Here is a 22,300-nt window from a genome sequence, read left to right as displayed (position 1 = left end):
TAGAAGACAAGTACCTCACATGGAAGACTGTGATGTTACTGGCCCTGGCTTCTGCTAGGCGTGTCTCAGAATTGTGGGCCTTATCGTGTAAAAGTCCATACTTGGTCTTTTATGAGGACAGAGCGGAGCTCCGGACTAGGCAGCAGTTCCTGCCGAAGGTATTCTCTGCGTTCTACTTGAATCAACCTATTGTGGTTCCGTCAAGTTCTGGCACTTCTGCTCCTCCGGAGACATTGGATGCTGGGGGTCATTCAGAGTTGTTCGCTCGCTAGCTGCTTTTAGCAGCATTGCACACGCTAGGCCGCCGCCCTCTGAGAGTGTATCTTAGCTTAGCAGAATTGCGATCGAAAGATTAGCAGAATTGCGAATAAATAATTCTTAGCAGTTTCTGAGTAGCTCGAAACTTACTCTGCCACTGCGATCAGCTCAGCCCGTTTCGTTCCTGGTTTGACGTCACAAACACGCCCTGCGTTCGGCCAGCCACTCCCCCGTTTCTCCAGACACTCCCGCGTTTTATCCTGGCACGCCTGCGTTTTTCCGCACACTCCCAGAAAACGGTCAGTTTCCGCCCAGAAACACCCACTTCCTGTAAATCACACTCCGATCACTTCAACGATGAAAATTCTTCGTTCAGACGTGAGTAAATCTACTAAGTTTTGTGCTAAAATACGTACCATGCGCATGCGCGTTTTTGCCTTAATCGCTCCATTGCGAAAATCGGCAACGAGCGAACAACTCGGAATGACCCCCGCTGTGCATGCCTTGAAGGTCTATGTCAGACGAACGGCTCGGATCGGAAAGACTGATTCCTTGTTCGTGCTCTATGATGCGCAGAAAATAGGGTTGCCCTGCTTCGATGCAGTCCATTGCTCGTTGGCTTAGGCTTACTATCCAACAGGCCTATGTGTCAGCAGCCTTAACTGTTCCTAAGTCTCTGAAGGCCCACTCTGCAAGATCGGTGAGCTCTTCCTGGGCGGTTGCCCGTTGAGTCTCGGCCTTGCACCTATGCCGAGCTGCTACCTGGTCAGGAAAAACACTTTTGTTAAGTTCTACAAGTTTGATACCCTGGCCACAGAGTATTCCCAGTTTGGGCAGGCGGTGCTGCAGCAGTCTCGGCACATTACCGCCCGTTCTGGAAGCTTTGGGACGTCCCCATCGTACTAAGTCTCCCCAATATCCCTTATGGATGCTAGAGAAAATAGGATTTTAATTACCTACCGGTAAATCCTTGTCTCGTAGTCCATAAGGGATATTGGGCGTCCGCCTAAGTGCATTGACTTTTCTGTGGGTTCTCTTTTATATGGTTACCTGTTTAGCTGTTGCTGTTATTATTACCAGCAGTTGCTATTATATGTTAGTGGTGTGCTGGTATATAGATCTCACCACTCCTTGTTATGTTCCTTCTCTTATATATGTCCTTTCTCCTTCGGGCACTGTTTTACCTATAACTGCCTATGGGAGGGGGCATAGAGGGGAGGAGCCAGTACACCCAGTGAGGAAATTTAAAGTGCACCAGCTCCTTTGGACCCTGTCTATACCCCATCGTACTAAGTCTCCCTAATATCCCTCATGAGAAAAGGATTTACCGGTAGGTAATTAAAATCCTATTTTTGTGAGGCCGCCGGCTGTTGGGATCCTGGCTGTCAGGAGACCGACGCCGGCAATCCCAACACCCAGTGAATTACCGGCGTTCGGAATCACCACTCAGGTGGTGGTCCATGCCACCACGCTAGGGGGGAATATAAGTCGCCACCATGACCGAAGCGTGCCAGGCGCAACAAGCCCACGAGGGGACATGCTGCGCTCGCCGCCGGTATTCCGGCTATCGGGATCCCAGCGTCTGTCTCCTTACCACCGGGGGATATTATACTGAATACGTAATTTTGATGTACGTCTACAACCAGAAACAATTAAATGATTCTATGGTTTATGTGCTTCTTCCCTATACAATGAATACTTGTTTATTAAATTAGCACTTTCTCTTCTCTGCTGTAGCATGTGAATTGAAAAACCCATCCATGAGTAGTTTCCTTACGGTCCTTGAGAACTCTGGCTGGCTGCGGCACATTAAAGCTATATTGGATGCTTCAGATTTTTTAGCCAAGGTATGAAATATGAGACAAGCTTTGTTTGTAATTATTTGTAAACCATATTGTAATCTTAATGAAATATCTAAGTAAATGTGTGATACACCCATACACCCACGATGTGATGTAGTCATAGGACGTTAGAACTGGCATCATTGTGGCCTACGCTATCTTTAATCCTTTCCATAGCAGCTCCTTTGTAAAGCACTTGTGCATCCTCAGCCTGGGATTTCTGTGTTACAGAACTCCAATGTCCCATTCCTGGCACTTTTTGGAGTGTACGCCCTTGAGGTGGAAATGAAACACAGGAATCAAGGTCATTAATGCTTTATAGAGCCATTGATGCAGTCTTTAAAGCATTGCTTTTCTCATAGATTGCCACTAGTGTAAATACGACATTGCACAGCATTTCCTTCCATTAAGTCAGGGGTGGGGAACCTCCGGCCCGCGGGCTGTATAAGGCCCGCGAAGCCGTTTGCTCCGGCCCACCCGCTTCTCCCAGTGAGACACGCCGCCGCTCAGTCCGGCGGCAGCGTGTCTCAGCTGTCAGTGTCAGGACAGGGAGGAGAGCGCGGCGGCGGCGTGTAGAACTTGAAACCAGCCGCCGGTTCGTGAGCCAATCAGTCCTACACGCCGCCGCCCAACATAGCCGCGCTCTCCTCCATGTCCCGCCGAAAGGAGCGGTAAGTAGCACGGAAGGGGGGGCACTGTGGGGGCATCTGTATACCTGGCACTGTGGGGGGGCATTTGTATACCTGGCACTGTCGGGGGCATCTGTATACCTGGCACTGTGGGGGCATTTGTATACCTGGCACTGTGGGGGCATTTGTATACCTGGCACTGTGGGGGCATTTGTATACCTGGCACTGTGGGGGCATCTGTGTACCTGGCACTGTGGGGGGCATTTGTATACCTGGCACTGTGGGGGGGGCATCTGTATACCTGGCACTGTGGGGGGGGCATCTGTATACCTGGCACTGTGGGGGGGCATCTGTATAACTGGCACTGTGGGTGGCATCTGTATACCTGGCACTGTGGGGGGGGCATCTGTATACCTGGCACTGTGGGGGGGGCATCTGTATACCTGGCACTGTGGGGGGGCATCTGTATAACTGGCACTGTGGGGGGGCATCTGTATAACTGGCACTGTGGGGGGCATCTGTATACCTGGCACTGTGGGGGCATTTGTATACCTGGCACTGTGGGGGCATTTGTATACCTGGCACTGTGGGGGCATTTGTATACCTGGCACTGTGGGGGCATTTGTATACCTGGCACTGTGAGGGGCATCTGTATACCTGGCACTGTGGGGGCATCTGTATACCTGGCACTGTGGGGGCATCTGTATACCTGGCACTGTGGGGACATCTGTATACTTGGCACTGTGAGGGGCATTTGTACACCTGGCACTGTGAGGGGCATTTGTACACCTGGCACTGTGAGGGGCATTTGTACACCTGGCACTGTGAGGGGCATTTGTATACTTGGCACTGTGGGGGGCATTTGTATACTTGGCACTGTGGGGGGCATCTGTATACCTGGCACTGTGAGGGGCATCTGTATACCTGGCACTGTGAGGGGCATCTGTACACCTGGCACTGTGAGGGGCATTTGTATACTTGGCACTGTGGGGGCATTTGTATACCTGGCACTGTGGGGGCAATTCTGGATCTGGCACTGCACTATTGGGGGCATATGTGTATCACGTCCTATTTTAACTGGCCACACCCATTTTTTTGGCGCTCGCGCCTTCGGCGCGCACACACAGTACCTCTATGGGGCAGACCTGCTGGGGGGCAGGGTAATTTTTTAAGTTGAGAATTTTTGTATGGCCCCCGAAGGATTTTATAAATATCCAAATGGCCCTCGGTAGAAAAAAGGTTCCCCACCCCTGCTTTAAGTAATCAAATAAACAGTCTCTTCCACAAGTTAAACCTGATCTCAGAATATGAGTTAATTGGGGTGCAGCATTCAAACTCATCCAGTTCCTAAGTTGAGGTGCTGGCTGTATAAACAGTTCTGACTCAGCAGGAACAAAAAAGTGAGTTAGACATCAGGGGTCTTTGATAACTATTACAAAGACAAGCTGCTTTTCATTCCATCAGGGGTATAATGACAATTTAGGCTACTCCAGACTAAGAATGGTCTATGGTTTGCCACCAGTGGTCGATGGATTTGCCATTGCCCCCTTCCTTGATTGGCCCTCCACCTGCCATTCAAAACAGGGATGATGATTTATCTGAGAAAAACAATGATATTTCCCTGTCAATGGTTTCAGGACATCATTGTTAACCACTGATGGTCACGCCTATTCCAGACATCCGGAAATCTGCCATCAGCAAATCACTGTTTTTTTTTCTTTAGTGTAACAGGGTTGAAGGAATGAATACTCACGACAGGTAGGTTCTCGGTGAAGCAGAGTCTTTTAGGGCAGTAGCCTTTAAGGAATGCACTTTAAACATGCACAGACATAAGCCTGGACAAACATGCACATTAAATAAACAAACAGGTGAAACGAAACTAAAGTGCTTAATGATCAGTCTGCTGCAATGGCCTGCAGCCACAATCTGCTGTGCTCCTCTGGCTCTGCCAATATTATAAGTCCCTGGCACTAAGGGTACTCTTGCCTACTCACTGGCCTCTATTCAGCATCCGTGCCCAGAGCATCAGATATGAGAGTTTTAAACCCTTCCTGTCTCTCAGTGATGAGTTGCAGCTGGACTTGTGCCACCGTGAACACTCTGCGTTCCAAAGCTCCACTGCTGGTGCAGACTGCAGAGGATTTGCTTTAATCTTCCTTGGAGTGAGATGATGAGTCCACAGGAATGTGGGTAATTCGGGTGAGAGACAACCCCTCTCACCACATTAGATATATATTACCCTCTCCATATAATAAGATGATACAAGCCAATTTGTGTGAAATACTTTTGTAGTAACCAAGCAACTTTACGACAAATTATTGCATTATTTAAAAAAAAAAAAAAATTTCTGCAGTGGGGTACACTGTTCCACTGGGAATACATTGGGGTGTAGAGTTGGATCTTGATCCAGAGGCACCAACAGGCTAAAGCTTTGACTGTTCCCAGGATGCACTGCATGGCCTCCTCTATAACCCCGCCTCCGGACACTGGAGCTCAGTATGTAAGTTGGTGCCTGTAGAGCAGGTCACTTAACGGGACTGCGCTAGGCAGCCCTGAAAAGAGCTTTTAGAAGACTTCAAGGGGTGCAGCACTTTTTATGTCATTGTGACATACTGTGCTGCGGCTCCATCACCTCCCCAGCAGCACTGCATACTCCCGCTGGCCGAGTTCCCGGGTACTTGCGGCGGAGGCGCTCTGGTTACCAGGCATACCACCACGGATGCTCTCCAGGATCGCGTGGCTGCTTCTTAGGAAGGAGGTAAGAGGGTCCCCCAGGCGGGACCAGCCGCTAAATCGGGTTCCGGTCGCGATCCCAGGAGACAGACCGCGCCGCTGGCGTGGACACTGTGTCAGTACAGGGACCCCACTATATCCACCAGGCAGGGAGCACAGGTCAGATTATGTAAAATCCATTTTAAATAGGCTCCACAGTACCTCGTGGTGAGGACCAGCATAGGGGATAAGGCGCTGACCTGTAGCCCCTCCCCCAGCTCCGGGCGCCATCTACTGCTGGTGTTCCTGCCCTGAGGCTGCATCTCACTCTCCCTCACTCCCTGACTGAGATTTAGGCGCCATCTTCTCAGGTAGCTGCGTCTGGTCTTCGGGACTGCTGGGCAAAGTCTCCTCTGTAAATCCGCCTGCCTCATCAGCACTGTGATTTTACAGTCACTTTAAGACCGTGTTAGTTAAGAACAAGCGTCTCTCTACCAGAATATTTAGTACAAGTGTTCTGATATATACATCCAGTCTCTGGCTGTGTCTAAAATCATTTCTGCGTTGTCACAGTGACTGTGTGTGCCTGCATCTGCTGTAGGTACTGTAATTCACTTTCAGTGTATTACAGCTATAGCTATCACTGTATTCTGTACCCTGGGAGACTAGGTGCGTCAGGGTCAAACATATAGTGCTGCGCAGTATATACTGTTAAGTGAATTTTACTGCGCTCTTCAGTCACCTCATACTGCATTTATTCTCTGTTTATGTTCTGTATTTACTGTCACATAAATAAGGGAGTGTTTTGCAGGTATTTTATTTGTCTGGCTATATTGTACTGTTACGCTCTACGGCTACATTCCCTATAATGTCTGCCACAAAGGGCGGGAAAGCCGCGGGCGCTCCTGCATCATGCAGTGCTTGCGCCAAGGATTACCCTGAAGGGAAAGTTTTAACTGATCGTCTGTGTACTGGGTGCCATACATCTCCCAGTCAGCCCGCAGCCCCTGTAGCCAATCAGGAGCCACCTTGGGCAGCGTTCTCAAGTATGCTGAATTTGCTTGTGACACGTCTTGCGCCCCCTTTGGTACCTTCTGTGCAATTGCAGCCACATATTGTCCCTGCAGCTAATCCGCCCTGAGTGAACACTCTGTCTACCCAGATACAACAATTAAATCAATCTTTGGTTAGACAAAAGTCTACCCCACGTCCCTCTGGGGTCAAGGGGTCATCTAAGCGGGCCACTTCCTCCTCACAATCCACTAATATTTCAGATAATTTTTCTGATGAGGATGGGGAATATACTGATCCGTCAGACACGGATACAGTTGCTTCTGGCGAGGAACCTACAACTCAGGTTGATGTTCCTGACCTAGTGGAGGCTATTAAGCTGATTCTACAAATTGATGATGAAGTAGCTCCCACTACTGCATCTAAGAAACCTGATAAGTTCAAACGTCAGAAGGTTGCTAAAGAAATAGTCTTTACCACATTCTGACCATTTTATAGACCTATGTCAGGGACCCTTGTTTTCTCCAGGAAAGAAATTCTCCCTGTCTGAGAAGATGCTAGCTCGTTATCCTATCCCTGTGGAATTGAGTAACAAGTGGGAAAATCCACCGCCAGTGGACTCTCATGTCACCTGTCACCACTGTCACCTAACTGACAGACAATATCTGTCTCATATTACCACCGCCTCCCACTATATTCAGGAGGCGTCCTCTGAGGCAGGTGTAATGGCGGCCAAGGCATCTGCTACGTCTATACTGGATTGACAAATTCTGTGGTTGAGGTCCTGGAAGGTGGACCTGGACTCCAAAAAGACCTTTTAAGGGAGACATCCTATTTAGGGAAGATCTGAATAAGATTGTGACTGACTTGGCGACTGCTAAGACTGTTTCTCCCATGCACTAATTCTTCTGCACCGAAGGCTAAGAGTACCACTTTTCGTTCCTTTCGACCTCCAGGAAAAGCAAAGGGTCAGGCATACCCGAGACAGGCTCGTGCTTCCAAAACCACTAAGCCCAAACCTAAACAATCCTGGGCTGCCTGTCAGCCTGCTTCCAAACAAGACAAGCCTGCTGCATTATGGGCCGTGCCTCCCCCTGGGAGATCCCAGGGAGGGAGGCCGACTTCTGTAATTTGCCCGGGTCTGGTTAAGGACTACTTCAGATGCCTGGGTGCGGGAAGTTGTCTTTCACGGGTACACTGTCTCTTTCAAGAGATGTCCCTCTCGCCAGTTCTGCACAATGGTTATTCCTTCCGATCCATTGAAAGCGCAAGCTCTACACTTGGTTGTGCGATCCCTCTTGGACACAGGAGTGGTAGTGCCGGTACCTCTGTCCCCGGGAGGCAGTGGATACTATTCGACCCTGTTTCTAGTCCCGAAACCCAATGGGTCCTTCCGGCCTATACTCAACTTCAAATCATTGAACAAATTTGTGAAAGTGTCCAAATTCCATATGAAAACGCTGCGCTCCATTGTACTGGCCATGGAACCCGAAGACTATATGGTATCCCTGGACATACAGGATGCTTACCTGCATATACCTATTGCCATGTCGCATCAGCAATATCTGCGGTTTGCTATTGGCAACCTACATTATCAATTCCAGGCTCTGCCATTTTGACTGGACACGGCCCCTTGGATTATCACCAGGGTCATGGCCATGATGACGGCCCTTCTCCGCCGTCAGGTAATCAGGATCCTGCCGTATCTGACGACTTGCTGATCCTGGCGAACTCCTAAGATGTTCTCCTCAGCCATCTGGAACTGACGGTCCAATTCCTACAAGCCCACGGGTGGCTCATCAACTGGAAAAAGTCCCTGCTCGAAGCATAGTGCACCTGGGGACACTGCTGGACACACACAGCCAAAGACTGTTTCTATCTCCAGAGAAAGTCCTGAAACTTCAGCGGGATCAGATATTTCCTCTCTCGCCCAAGAGTGTTGATTCACTCGGCGATGCAAGTACTAGGCCTCATGGTGTCTGCTTTCGACATAGTAGCGTACGCTCAATTTCCCGCCCTCTGTAGAGGTTAATCCTTTCCAAATGGGACGGCCTGCCTCATCGGATCAGGTATCAAATTATCTCCTTGACTCCAGAGGTTCGTCTGTCACTGAGCTGGTGGCTACAGGACCAACAGTTGAGCAGGGGCCGTCCCTTCTGGATCTCCCAACTGGGTCCTACTGACTACGGACGCCAGTTTGCGTGGTTGGGGCGCAGTGTTAGAGCAACACTCTCTCCAGGGTCGGTGGACCAAAGAGGAATCTCTCCTCCCGATAAACATTCTAGAATTGCGGGCAAAGTTCAATGCTTTGACGCTTGCCCTGCCTCTGATACAGAACAGGCCTGTTCAAGTACAATCCGACAATGCCACAACGGTGGCATACATAAATTATCAAGGCGGCACTCTAAGCCGCATGGCAATGATGGAAGTATCAAAAATCCTTCGTCATCTGCCAGCAATATCGGCAGCGTCCATTCCCGGAGTCCTCAGCTGGGAAGCGGATTTCCTCAGTCGTCGGGACGTTCACGGTCGGAGAGTGGAGTCTTCATCCGGAAGTCTTTCAGCTCCTAGTGGACGAGTGGGGCCTACCAGATGTAGACCTGATGGCGTCTCGACACAATCACAAGGTTCCGGTCTTCGGATCAAGGACATGGGATCCTCAAGCGTTCGTTTACGCACTGGCAATTCCATGGAGCTTTCAGCTTCCATACGTTTTCCCTCCAGTGTCACTCCTGCCCAGGCTACTACGGAAGTTCAAGCAAAAAGGAGGAATACTACTTCTAGTCGCTCCAGCATGGCCCAGACGGCATTGGTTCTCAGACCTGCAAGGTCTATCGATCGAGCGTTCTCTTCTACTTCCTCAACGCCCAGACCTCCTCATTCAGGGCTCTTGTGTCTACCCGGACCTGGCCAGACTGGCTTTGACGGCTTGGCTCTTGAAGCTGCACTCCTGAGGGGCCAAAGGATTCTCCGAGGCGGTTATCCAAACTGCCTAAGGCCCGCAAACCGGCTTCTGCACGGATTTATTACAGGGTCTGAAATTCTTACTGCACCTGGTGTGCTGCTAAGAATTACAATGCATACAAATTCAGAACTTCCAGACTTTTGGCTTTTCTGCTACTAGGCCTAGACTCAGGCCTTCGTCTAGCCTCCCTCAAGGTTCATATTTCTCTTATGTCCTAGAGGATGCTGGGGACTTCGTAAGGACCTTGGGGTATAGACGGGCTCAGCAGGAGATATGGGCACTCTAAAGAACTTTTAGTATGGGTGTGCACTTGCTCCTCCCTCTATGCCCCTCCTCCAGACCTCAGTTAGATTCTGTGCCCAGAGGAGAATGGGTGCTCTACAGGGGAGCTCTACTGAGTTTCTCTGATAAAAAGAATTTTGTTAGGTTTTTTATTTTCAGGGAGCACTGCTGGCAACAGGCTCCCTGCATCGTGGGACTGAGGGGAGAGAAGCAGAGCTACTTAAATGATAGGCTCTGTTTCTTAGGCTACTGGACACCATTAGCTCCAGAGGGATCGGAACGCCGGTCTCCCCCTGCAGTTCGTCTCAGAGCCGCGCCGCCGCCCTCCTCGCAGAGCCGTAAGATAGAAGCCGGGTGAGTATAACGAAGAAAGAAGACTTCTAAGGCGGCAGAAGACTTCAGATCTTCACTGAGGTAAGTGCGCAGCGGTAACGCTGCGCGCCATTGCTTCCACGAGTTACAGACACGGCAGGCACTGATGGGTGCAGGGCGCAGGGGGGGCGCCCTGGGCAGCAATATATACTTCTATTTTTGGCATGTTAGATACATATGGGCTGCGGTGTAGGTGAATATGTTCATCCCCCGCCATTGTTTGTGAATTTGAGCGGGACCGAAGCCCGCCACTAGAGGGGGCGGAGCTTGGTCACACAGCACTAACCAGCGCCATTTTCTCCACAGTGTGCTGAAGAGAAGCTGTCTCCTCGGACTCTTCCCTGCAGAACGGTGATACAGGGCTGAAAAAGGGGGGGGGGGGTGGGTGCACATTTTGGCGCAGTGAGTGTATTACACGATTGACGGAAAATAAAAGCGCCATATCTGGGAATTGTTTCCAGTGTCAGTTGGCGCTGGGTGTGTGCTGGCATACTCTCTCTCCAAAGGGCATTGTTGGGGAACTGTCCCCTTATAGATATATCCCTGTGTGTGTGTGTGTGTGTGTGTGAGGGTGTCGGTATGCGTGTGTTGACATGTCTGAAGCGGAAGGCTCATCCAAGGAGGAGGTGGAGCAGATGATTGTGGTGTCTCCGTCGGCAACGCCGACTCATGATTGGTATGATATGTGGAATATTTTAAATGCTAATGTGACCTTATTACATAAGAGAATGGACAATGCTGAGTCCAAGGAAACAGCAGGGAGTCAATCTGCGGATGTGGCTGGGTCACAGGGCCCGTCAGGGTCTCAAAAGCGTCCCTTATCACAAATAGTAGACACTGATACCGACACGGATTCTGACTCCAGTGTCGACTACGATGAGGCAAGGTTGCACCCTAAGGTGACCAAAAGTATTCATTATATGATTATAGCAATAAAAGATGTTTTGCATATTACAGATGACCCCTCTGTTCCTGACACGAGGGTACATGTGTTTAAGGGGAAGAAACCTGAGGTAACGTTTCCTCCATCTCATGAACTGAACGAATTATTTAAAAAAGCTTGGGAAACTCCAGACAAAAGACTGCAGATTCCCAAGAGGGTCCTTATGGCGTATCCTTTCCCTGCAAAGGACAGGGTACGTTGGGAATCCTCGCCCAGGGTGGACAAGGCATTAACGCGTCTGTCCAAGTAGGTGGCGCTGCAGTCTCCTGACACCGCGGCCCTTAAGGATCCTGCTGATCGTAGACAGGAGACTACCTTAAAGTCTATTTATGCACATACAGGGGTTTTACTCAGACCGGCAATAGCATCGGCATGGGTCTGTAGCGCTGTTGCAGCATGGACAGATATCTTGTTGGCTGACATGGATACCCTGGACAAGGATACCGTTGTCCTGACTTTGGGCCACATTAAGGACGCAGTCTGGTATATGAGAGACGCTCAAAGAGACGTGGGACTGCTTGGCTCCAGAGCCAACGCCATGGCAGTTTCGGCAAGGCGAGCTCTGTGGACCCGCCAATGGTCGGGTGATGCCGACTCAAAAAAGCATATGGAGGTTTTACCTTACAAGGGTGAAGTTTTGTTTGGGGATGATCTCGCGGACCTGGTTTCCACAGCTACCGCGGGTAAATCTACTTTTTTGCCTTTTGTTCCCCCACAGCAAAAGAAAACCCCACAATATCAGATGCAGTCCTTTCGGTCGCATAAGTCCAGAAGAGGTCGGGGCTCCTCTTTCCTCGCCAGAGGTAAGGGTAGAGGTAAGAGAACACCTGCTTCGGCTAGTTCCCAGGAGCAGAAGTCCTCCCCGGCTTCTGCTAAATCCACCGCATGACGCTGGGGCTCCACGGAGGGAGTCCGCACCAGTGGGGGCACGTCTTCGACTCTTCAGCCAGGTCTGGGTCCTATCAGGCGTGGATCCTTGGGCGTTGGAAATTGTATCCCAAGGTTACAAACAGGAGTTCGAAGAGGTGCCCCCTCACCGATTTCTCAAATCGGCCTTGCCAACCTCTTCCCCGGAGAGGGAAGTGGTATTAGATGCAATTCAAAAGCTGTCAACAGCAAGTGATTGTCAAGGTTCCCCTAGGCCAACAGGGCAAAGGGTACTATTCAACAATGTTTGTGGTCCCGAAGCCGGATGGTTCGGTTAGACCAATTTTGAATCTAAAATCACTAAACCTATACTTGAAAAAGTTCAAGTTCAAGATGGAATCACTCCGGTCTGTGATATCCAGTCTGGAAGCAGGGGATTTTATGGTGTCGCTGGACGTGAAGGATGCCTACCTTCATGTCCCCATATTTCCTCTTCATCCAGAATATCTGCGTTTCGTGGTACAGGACTGTCATTACCAGTTTCAGACGTTGCCGTTTGGGCTTTCCATGGCCCCGAGGATTTTCACCAAGGTAATGGCGGAAATGATGGTGCTCCTGCGCAAGCAGGGTGTCACAATTATCCCGTACTTGGACGATCTCCTGATAAAGGCGAGATCAAGGGATCAATTGCTGAAAAGCGTGTCGCTCTGCCTGAGTGTGTTACATCAACACGGTTGGATTCTCAATCTGCCAAAGTCACAGTTGCTTCCAACGACCCGACTATCATTCCTAGGCATGATTCTGGACACGGAACAGAAGAGGGTTTTTCTACCAATAGAAAAAGCCCAGGACATCCAGAACATGGTCAGGGACCTGCTAAAACAAATAGTGTCTGTTCATCAATGCACTCGAGTTCTGGGGAAAATGGTGGCAGCCTACGAGGCCATTCCCTTCGGCAGGTTCCATGCGAGGACGTTTCAGTGGGACCTTCTCGACAAATGGTCGGGGTCCCATCTACACCTTCATCGAAAGATAAGCCTGTCCCCCAGGGCCAGGGTGTCTCTCCTGTGGTGGCTGCAGAGTACTCACCTTCTAGAGTAGGGGTGGGCAACATGCGGCCCGCGGGCCGGATGCGGCCCGCGGACCGATCCTGCCTGGCCCGCTGTGCCCCACCAGAGTGCAATGACGAGGCCCGACAGGCCGCTTGTCATTGCACTGCTCGCAGACGCGGCGCCGCTGAGGAAATCCCGGTCACGTCACATGGTCAGCTGACCGGGATTTCCTCTATCTCATGCGCTGGGCGTCACGGGGGGCGGCGCTGGGCGGGCACTGCAGAGTGGGACTCGGAGCAGAACGAAGCGGCCAGTGGGGAGCACAAGCGGAGGCCAGTGGGGAGCACAAGCGGAGGCCAGTGGGGAGAAGAAACGGCGGCCAGCGGGGAGAAGCAGCATCAGCAGCAGCAGCGCGGATCATCACTGACAGTGGGGATCGTCACTGACAAATAGGTAAACCCCCTGGATAAAGCTAAAGCTGCCCTATAAGTTATGGGGAGGGGAGTTAAAAACGGTTGTATGGGTTTAGGGGAGTGTGGGGGTGGGGAGGGTAAGGACTGCTATATAGGTTTAGGGGAGGGTGGGGAAAGGGGGGTAGGGACTGTCTGCCGTAATGTGTAAAAACGGGGGCCCTGTCTGCCGTAATGTGTAAAAACGGGGGCACTGTCTGCCGTAATGTATAAAAACGGGGACGCTGTCTGCCGTAATGTATAAAAGCGGGGGCGCTGTCTGCCGTAATGTATAAAAGCGGGGGCGCTGTCTGCCGTAATGTATAAAAGCGGGGGCGCTGTCTGCCGTAATGTATAAAAGCGGGGGCGCTGTCTGCCGTAATGTATAAAAGCGGGGGCGCTGTCTGCCGTAATGTATAAAAGCGGGGGCGCTGTCTGCCGTAATTATAAAAATGGGGGTGCTGTCTGTCGTAATCTGTAAAAAGGGGACGCTGTCTGTCGTAATGTGTAAAAAGGGGGACACTGTCTGCCATAATGTGTAAAAAGGGCACGCTGTCTGCCGTAATGTGTAAAAAGGGATCTCTTTTTGAGTATTTTGTGTGTGGCCCTCGAATATTCGCTGGAAGTGTTAAGCGGCCCCCCAGCTGAAATAATTGCCCACCCCTGTTCTAGAGGGTCGCAGGTTCGGCATTCAAGACTGGGTTCTGGTGACCACAGACGCGAGCCTCCGAGGATGGGGAGCAGTCACAAAAGGAAGACATTTTCAGGGGGTATGGTCAAGCCAGGAGGCTTGTCTACACATCAACGTACTGGAATTGAGGGCCATATACAACGGCCTACGACAAGCGGAGTATCTTCTTCGCGACTTACCGGTTCTGATCCAATCAGACAACATCAAAGCAGTGGCTCATGTAAACTGCCAAGGCGGGACAAGGAGCAGAGTGGCGATAGCGGAAGCCACCAGAATTCTGCGCTGGGCAGAAAATCACGTAAGCGTTCTGTCAGCAGTCTTCATACCGGGAGTGGACAACTGGGAAGCAGACTTCCTCAGCAGACACGATCTCCATCCAGGAGAGTGGGGACTTCATCAAGAGGTCTTTACAGAGATAGCAAGTCTTTGGGGACTTCCTCAAATAGACATGATGGCGTCACGCCTCAACAAAAAGCTTCGGAGGTATTGTGCCAGGTCAAGGGACACTCAGGCAGTAGCGGTGGACGCCCTAGTGACACAATGGGTGTTTCAGTCGGTCTATGTGTTCCCTCCTCTACCTCTCATCTCAGTGGTGTTGAGAATCATAAGGCGAAACAGAGTACAAGCAATACTCGTGGTTCCAGATTGGCCTCGAAGGGCCTGGTATTCGGATCTTCAGGAAATGCTCACAGAAGATCCGTTGCCTCTTCCTCTCAGGGAGGACCTGTTACAGCAGGGGCCTTGCATGTTCCAATACTTACCGCGGTTGCGTTTGACGGCATGGCGGTTGAACACCGAATCCTAGCAGAGAGAGGTATTCCGGAGGAAGTTATCCCTTCTCTGATAAAGGCTAGGAAGGAGGTAACGGCGAAGCATTATCACCGTATCTGAAGGAAGTATGTATCTTAGTGTGAAACCAAGAACGCTCCTACGGAAGGTTTCCATCTGGGCCATTTTCTCCACTTCCTACAGACGGGAGTGTATATGGGCCTAAAATTAGGCTCCATTAAGGTTTCGGCCCTGTCTATATTTTTTCAAAAGGAATTGGCTTCTCTTCCTGAAGTCCAAACTTTCGTGAAGGGAGTGCTGCACATCCATCCTCCTTTTGTGCATGGGACCTTAACGTGGTGTTACAGTTCCTTAAATCACAATGGTTTGAACCTCTTCAAACAGTGGAATTAAAATTTCTCACCTGGAAGGTGGTTATGTTATTAGCCTTGGCATCTGCACGGCGGGTGACGGAGTTGGCGGCCTTGTCTCTCAAGAGCCCCTACTTGATTTTTCATGTGGATAGAGCAGAATTGAGTACTCGTCCTCAATTTCTGCCTAAGGTGGTCTCTTCTTTTCATTTGAACCAACCTATTGTGATGCCTGTGGCTACGGGTGACTTGGAGGATTCCAAGTCCTTGGATGTGGTCAGGGCCTTAAAAATCTACGTAGCCAGGACGGCTAGGTTTAGGAAAACAGAGGCTTTGTTTGTCCTGTATGCAGCCAACAAGATTGGCGCGCCTGCTTCTAAACAGACTATTGCTCGCTGGATCTGTAACACGATTCAGCAGGCTCATTCTACGGCTGTATTGCCGGTACCAAATTCGGTAAAGGCCCATTCCACTAGGAAGGTGGACTCTTCTTGGGCGGCTGCCCGAGGCGTCTCGGCATTGAAGTTGTGCCGAGCTGCTACTTGGTCGGGTTCAAACACTTTTGCAAAATTCTACAAGTTTGATACCCTGGCTGATGAGGACCTCGCATTTGCTCAATCGGTGCTGCATAGTCATCCGCACTCTCCCGCCCGGTTTGGAGCTTTGGTATAAACCCCATGGTCCTTACGGAGTCCCCAGCATCCTCTAGGACGTAAGAGAAAATAAGATTTTAAACCTACCGGTAAAACTTTTTCTCCTAGTCCGTAGAGGATGCTGGGCGCCCGTCCCAGTGCGGACTTAATCTGCAAGACTTGTATATAGTTGTTGCTTACATAAGGGTTATGTTACAGTTGGAATCGGTCTTTGACTGATACTGTTTTTTTGTTGTTTTTTTCGTTCGTACTGTTAACTGGTTGCGTATATTCTAAGTTATATGGTATGATTGGTGTGGGCTGGTATGAATCTTGCCCTTAGATTTACAAAATCCTTTCCTCATGTTGTCCATCTCCTCTGGGCACAGTTTCTCTAAATGAGGTCTGGAGGAGGGGCATAGAGGGAGGAGCCAGTGCACACCCATACTAAAAGTTCTTTAGAGTGCCCATATCCTGCGGAGCCCGTCTATACCCCATGGTCCTTACGGAGTCCCCAGCATCCTCTACGGACTAGGAGAAAAAGATTTACCGGTAGGTTTAAAATCGTATTTTCTGCCTTGTCGGTGTGGTTTCAGAGAAAGATTGCGCCTATTCCTGATGTTCATACTTTCACTCAGGGCGTTTTACGGATTCAGCCTCCCTATGTCCTTCCTGTGGTTCCATGGGATCTGCCTGTTGTCTTGAATGCCCTACAAGAGTCTCCATTTGAACCTCTTGAGTCTGTGGACCTTAAATATCTTACGCTTAAGGTAGTGTTTCTGCTGGCTATTGCCTCGGAGAGTGTCGGACTTAGGCGCTTTGTCCTGTCGTTCACCCTTTCTGATATTTCACCGTGACCGGGCAGTTCTTATAACTCGTCCCGTTATCTACCTAAGGTAGTGTCATCTTTCCATCTTAACCAAAAGATTGTGGTTCCGGCCTTTATCTCTTCTGGTTTGTCCTCCAAAGAGCGTTCTTTAGATGTGGTACGGGCTCTCCGTATTTACGTGGAGAGGACTGTCTCTCTCAGGAGGTCGGATACTCCTTTTCTCTATCGTCCTAGTGGATGCTGGGGTTCCTGAAAGGACCATGGGGAATAGCGGCTCCGCAGGAGACAGGGCACAAAAAGTAAAGCTTTAGGATCAGGTGGTGTGCACTGGCTCCTCCCCCTATGACCCTCCTCCAAGCCTCAGTTAGATTTTTGTGCCCGGCCGAGAAGGGTGCAATCTAGGTGGCTCTCCTAAAGAGCTGCTTAGAAAAGTTTAGCTTAGGTTTTTTATTTTACAGTGAGTCCTGCTGGCAACAGGATCACTGCAACGAGGGACTTAGGGGAGAAGAAGTGAACTCACCTGCGTGCAGGATGGATTGGCTTCTTTGGCTACTGGACATTAGCTCCAGAGGGACGATCACAGGTACAGCCTGGATGGTCACCGGAGCCTCGCCGCCGGCCCCCTTGCAGATGCTGAAACAAGAAGAAGGTCCAGAATCGGCGGCATGAAGACTCCTCAGTCTTCTTAAGGTAGCGCACAGCACTGCAGCTGTGCGCCATTTCCTCTCAGCACGCTTCACACGGCAGTCACTGAGGGTGCAGGGCGCTGGAAGGGGGGCGCCCTGGGAGGCAATGAAAACCTATTTTTGGCTAAAAATACCTCACATATAGCCTCCGGGGGCTATATGGAGATATTTAACCCCTGCCAGAATCCGTTAAGAGCGGGAGACGAGGCCGCCGAAAAAGGGGCGGGGCCTATCTCCTCAGCACACAGCGCCATTTTCCCTCACAGAAAGGCTGGAGGGAAGGCTCCCAGGCTCTCCCCTGCACTGCACTACAGAAACAGGGTTAAAACAGAGAGGGGGGGCACTAATTTGGCGTTAGAAATATATAAAAAAGATGCTATAAGGGAAAACACTTATATAAGGTTGTCCCTATATAATTATAGCGTTTTTGGTGTGTGCTGGCAAACTCTCCCTCTGTCTCTCCAAAGGGCTAGTAGGTCCTGTCCTCTATCAGAGCATTCCCTGTGTGTGTGCTGTGTGTCGGTACGTGTGTGTCGACATGTATGAGGACGATGTTGGTGAGGAGGCGGAGCAATTGCCTGTAATGGTGATGTCACTCTCTAGGGAGTCGACACCGGAATGGATGGCTTATTTAGGGAATTACGTGATAATGTCAACACGCGGCAAGGTCGGTTGACGACATGAGACGGCCGACAAACAATTAGTACCGGTCCAGACGTCTCAAAAACACCGTCAGGGGTTTTAAAACGCCCGTTTACTTTAGTCGGTCGACACAGACACAGACAGGGACACTGAATCCAGTGTCGACGGTGAATAAACAAACGTATTCCTTATTAGGGCCACACGTTAAGGGCAATGAAGGAGGTGTTACATATTTCTGATACTACAAGTACCACAAAAGAGGGTATTATGTGGGATGTGAAAAAACTACCGTAGTTTTTCCTGAATCAGATAAATTAAATGAAGTGTGTGATGATGCGTGGGTTCCCCCCGATAGAAAATATGGGCGGTATACCCTTTCCCGCCAGAAGTTAGGGCGCGTTGGGAAACACCCCTTAGGGTGGATAAGGCGCTCACACGCTTATCAGAACAAGTGGCGGTACCGTCTATAGATAGGGCCGTCCTCAAGGAGCCAGCTGACAGGAGGCTGGAAAATATCATAAAAAGTATATACACACATACTGGTGTTATACTGCGACCAGCGATCGCCTCAGCCTGGATGTGCAGAGCTGGGGTGGCTTGGTCGGATTCCCTGACTAAAAATATTGATACCCTTGACAGGGACAGTATTTTATTGACTATAGAGCATTTAAAGGATGCATTTCTATATATGCGAGATGCACAGAGGGATATTTGCACTCTGGCATCAAGAGTAAGTGCGATGTCCATATCTGCCAGAAGATGTTTATGGACACGACAGTGGTCAGGTGATGCAGATTCCAAACGGCACAAAGGTGTATTGCCGTATAAAGGAAGAGGAGTTATTTGGGGTCGGTCCATCGGACCTGGTGGCCACGGCAACTGCTGGAAAATCCACCGTTTTTTACCCTAAGTCACATCTCTGCAGAAAAAGACACCGTCTTTTCAGCTTCAGTCCTTTCGTCCCTATAAGAGTCATATCTGCCCAGGGATAGAGGAAAGGGAAGAAGACTGCAGCAGGCAGCCCATTCCCAGGAACAGAAGCGTTCCACCGCTTCTGACAAGCTCTCAGCATGACGCTGAGACCGTACAGGACCCCTGGATCCTACAAGTAGTATCCCAGGGGTACAGATTGGAATGTCGAGACGTTTCCCCTGCGCAGGCTCCTGAAGTCTGCTTTACCAAGGTCTCCCTCCGACAAGGAGGCAGTATGGGAAACAATTCACGAGCTGTATTCCCAGCAGGTGATAATTAAATTACCCCTCCTACAACAAGAAAAGGGGTATTATTCCACACTATATTGTGGTACTGAAGCCAGAAGGCTAGGTGAGACCTATTCTAAATCTAAAAATATTTGAACACTTACAAAGGTTCAAATCAAGATGGAGTCACTCAGAGCAGTGATAACGAACCGGGAAGAAGGGGACTATATGGTGTCCCGAGACATCAGGGATGCTTACCTCCATGTCCCAAATTTGCCCTTATCACTAAGGGTACCTCAGGTTCGTGGTACAGAACTGTCACTATCAGTTTCAGACGCTGCCGTTTGGATTGTCCACGGCACCCCGGGTCTTTACCAAGGTAATGGCCGAAATGATGGTTCTTCTTCGAAGAAAAGGCGTCTTAATTATCCCTTACTTGGATGATCTCCTGATAAGGGCAAAGTCCAGGGAACAGTTGGAGGTCGGAGTAGCACTATCTCGGATACTGTTACAACAGCAGGGGTGGATTCTAAATATTCCAAAATCGCAGCTGATCCCGACAACAAGTCTCCTGTGCTTAGGGATGATTCTGGACACAGTCCAGAAAAAGGTGTTTCTCCCGGAAGAGAAAGCCAGGGAGTTATCCGAGCTAGTCAGGAACCTCCTAAAATCAGTGCATCATTGCACAAGGGCCATGGTAAAAAAATGGTGACTTCCTTCGAAGCAATTCCAGTCGGCAGATTTCATGCAAGAACTTTTCAGTGGGATCTGCTGGACAAATGGTCCGGATCGCATCTTCAGATGCATCAGCGGATAACCCTATATCCAAGGACAAGGGTGTCTCTCCTGTGGTGGTTACAGAGTGCTCATCTTCTAGAGGGCCGCAGATTCGGCATTCAGTTTTGGATGTTGGTGACCACGGAGGCCAGCCCGAGAGGCTGGGGAGCAGTCACACAAGGAAAAAATTTCCAGGGAGTGTGATCAAGTCTGGAGACTTTTCTCCACATAAATATAGCTAAGGGTAAATTTATAATGCTCTAAGCTTAGCAAGACCTCTGCTTCAAGGTCAGCCGGTATTGATCCAGTGGGATAAAACATCACGGCAGTCGCCCACGTAAATAGACAGGGCGGCACAAGAAGCAGGAGGGCAGTGGCAAAAACTGCAAGGACTTTTCGCTGGGCGGAAAATCATGTGATAGCACTGTCAGCAGTGTTTCATTCCGGGAATGGAAACTGAGAAGCAGACTTCCTCAGTAGGCACGACCTCCACCCGGCAGAGTGGGAACTTCATGGGGAAGTTTTCCACATGATTGTAAACCGTTGGGAATTACCAAAGGTGGACATGATGGCGTCCCGTCTGAACAAAAAACGGGACAGGTATTGCGCCAGGTTAAGAGACCCTCAGGCAATAGCTGTGGACGTTCTGGTAACACCGTGGGTGTACCAGTCGGTGTATGTGTTCCATCCTCTGCTTTTCATACCTAAGGTACTGAGAATTATAAGACGTAGAGGAGTAAGAACTATACTCATGGCTCCGGATTGGCCAAGAAGGACTTGGTACCCGGAACTTCAAGAGATGCTCACAGAGGACTTATGGCCTCTGCCGCTAAGAAGGGACTTGTTTCAGCAAGTACCATGTCTGTTCCAAGACTTACCGCAGCTGCGTTTGACGGCATGGCGGTGGAACGCCGGATCCTAAGGGAAAAGGCATTCAGGAAGAGGTCATTCCTACCCTGGTCAAAGCCAGAAAGGAGGTGACCGCACAACATTATCACCACATGTGGCGAAAATATGTTGCGTGGTGTGAGGCCAGGAAGGCCCCACGAAGAAATTTCAACTCGGTCGATTCCTGCATTCCCTGCAAACAGGAGTGTCTATGGGCCTCAAATTGGGGTCCATTAAGGTTCAAATTTCGGCCCTGTCGATTTTTCTTCCAGAAAGAATTGGCTTCAGTTCCTGAAGTCCAGAAGTTTGTCAAGGGAGTATTGCATATACAACCCCCTTTTGTGCCTCCAGTGGCACTGTGGGATCTCAACGTAGTTCTGGGATTCCTCAAAACACATTGGTTTAAAACCAGTCAAATCTGTGGATTTGAAGCATCTCACATGAAAAGTGAACATGCTCTTGGACCTGGCCTGGACCAGGCGAGTGTCAAATTGGTGGTTTTTTTTCTCAAAAAAGCCCATATCTGTTTGTCCATTCGGACAGGGCAGAGCTGCGGACTCGTCCCCAGTTCTCTCCCTAAGGTGGTGTCAGTGTTTCACCTGAACCAGCTTATTGTGGTGTCTTGCGCCTACTAGGGACTTGGAGGACTCCAAGTTGCTAGATGTGGTCAGGGCCCTGAAAATATAGGTTCCAGGACGGCTGGAGTCAGGAAAACTGACTTGCTGTTATCCTGTATGCACCCAACAAACTGGGTGCTCTTGCTTCTAAGCAGACTTTTGCTAGTTGGATGTGTAATACAATTCAGCTTGCACATTCTGTGGCAGGCCTGCCACAGCCAAAATATGTAAATGCCCATTCCACAAGGAAGGTGGGCTCATCTTGGGCGGCTGCCCGAGGGGTCTCGGCTTTACAACTTTGCCGAGCGGCTATTTAGTCAGGGGCAAACACGTTTGTAAAATCCTACAAATTTGATAACCTGGCTAAGGAGGACCTGGAGTTCTCTCATTCGGTGCTGCAGAGTCATCCGCACTCTCCCGCCCGTTTGGGAGCTTTGGTATAATCCCCATGGTCCTTTCAGGAACCCCAGCATCCACTAGGACGATAGAGAAAATAAGAATTTACTTACCGATAATTCTATTTCTCGGAGTCCGTAGTGGATGCTGGGCGCCCATCCCAAGTGCGGATTATCTGCAATACTTGTACATAGTTTCAAAAATCGGGTTATTATTGTTGTGAGCCATCTTTCAGAGGCTCCGCTGTTATCATACTGTTAACTGGGTTCAGATCACAGGTTGTACAGTGTGATTGGTGTGGCTGGTATGAGTCTTACCCGGGATTCATAAATCCTTCCTTATTGTGTACGCTCGTCCGGGCACAGTATCCTAACTGAGGCTTGGAGGAGGGTCATAGGGGGAGGAGCCAGTGCACACCACCTG

The 22,300-nt window shown here is 49.9% G+C and overlaps 1 protein-coding gene across 1 annotated transcript in view; it reads left to right on the top strand.

Annotated features, from left to right (window-relative positions):
* The window catches only part of MTMR8 (myotubularin related protein 8), a 156,730-nt gene that overhangs the window by 48,131 nt on the left and 86,299 nt on the right, over positions 1 to 22,300 (top strand). Inside the window, exon 8 of the mRNA XM_063937216.1 lies at positions 1,996 to 2,105. Within this exon, the coding sequence (XP_063793286.1) occupies positions 1,996 to 2,105 (110 nt within the window). The remainder of the gene's footprint in view (positions 1 to 1,995; positions 2,106 to 22,300) is intronic.

The sequence above is a fragment of the Pseudophryne corroboree genome, chromosome 8 (genome assembly GCF_028390025.1).
Source record: "Pseudophryne corroboree isolate aPseCor3 chromosome 8, aPseCor3.hap2, whole genome shotgun sequence".
NCBI classification, from domain to species: domain Eukaryota; kingdom Metazoa; phylum Chordata; class Amphibia; order Anura; family Myobatrachidae; genus Pseudophryne; species Pseudophryne corroboree.
Note: the sequence above shows the minus strand (reverse complement) of the source record. Positions and strands in the feature narration are given on the sequence as shown.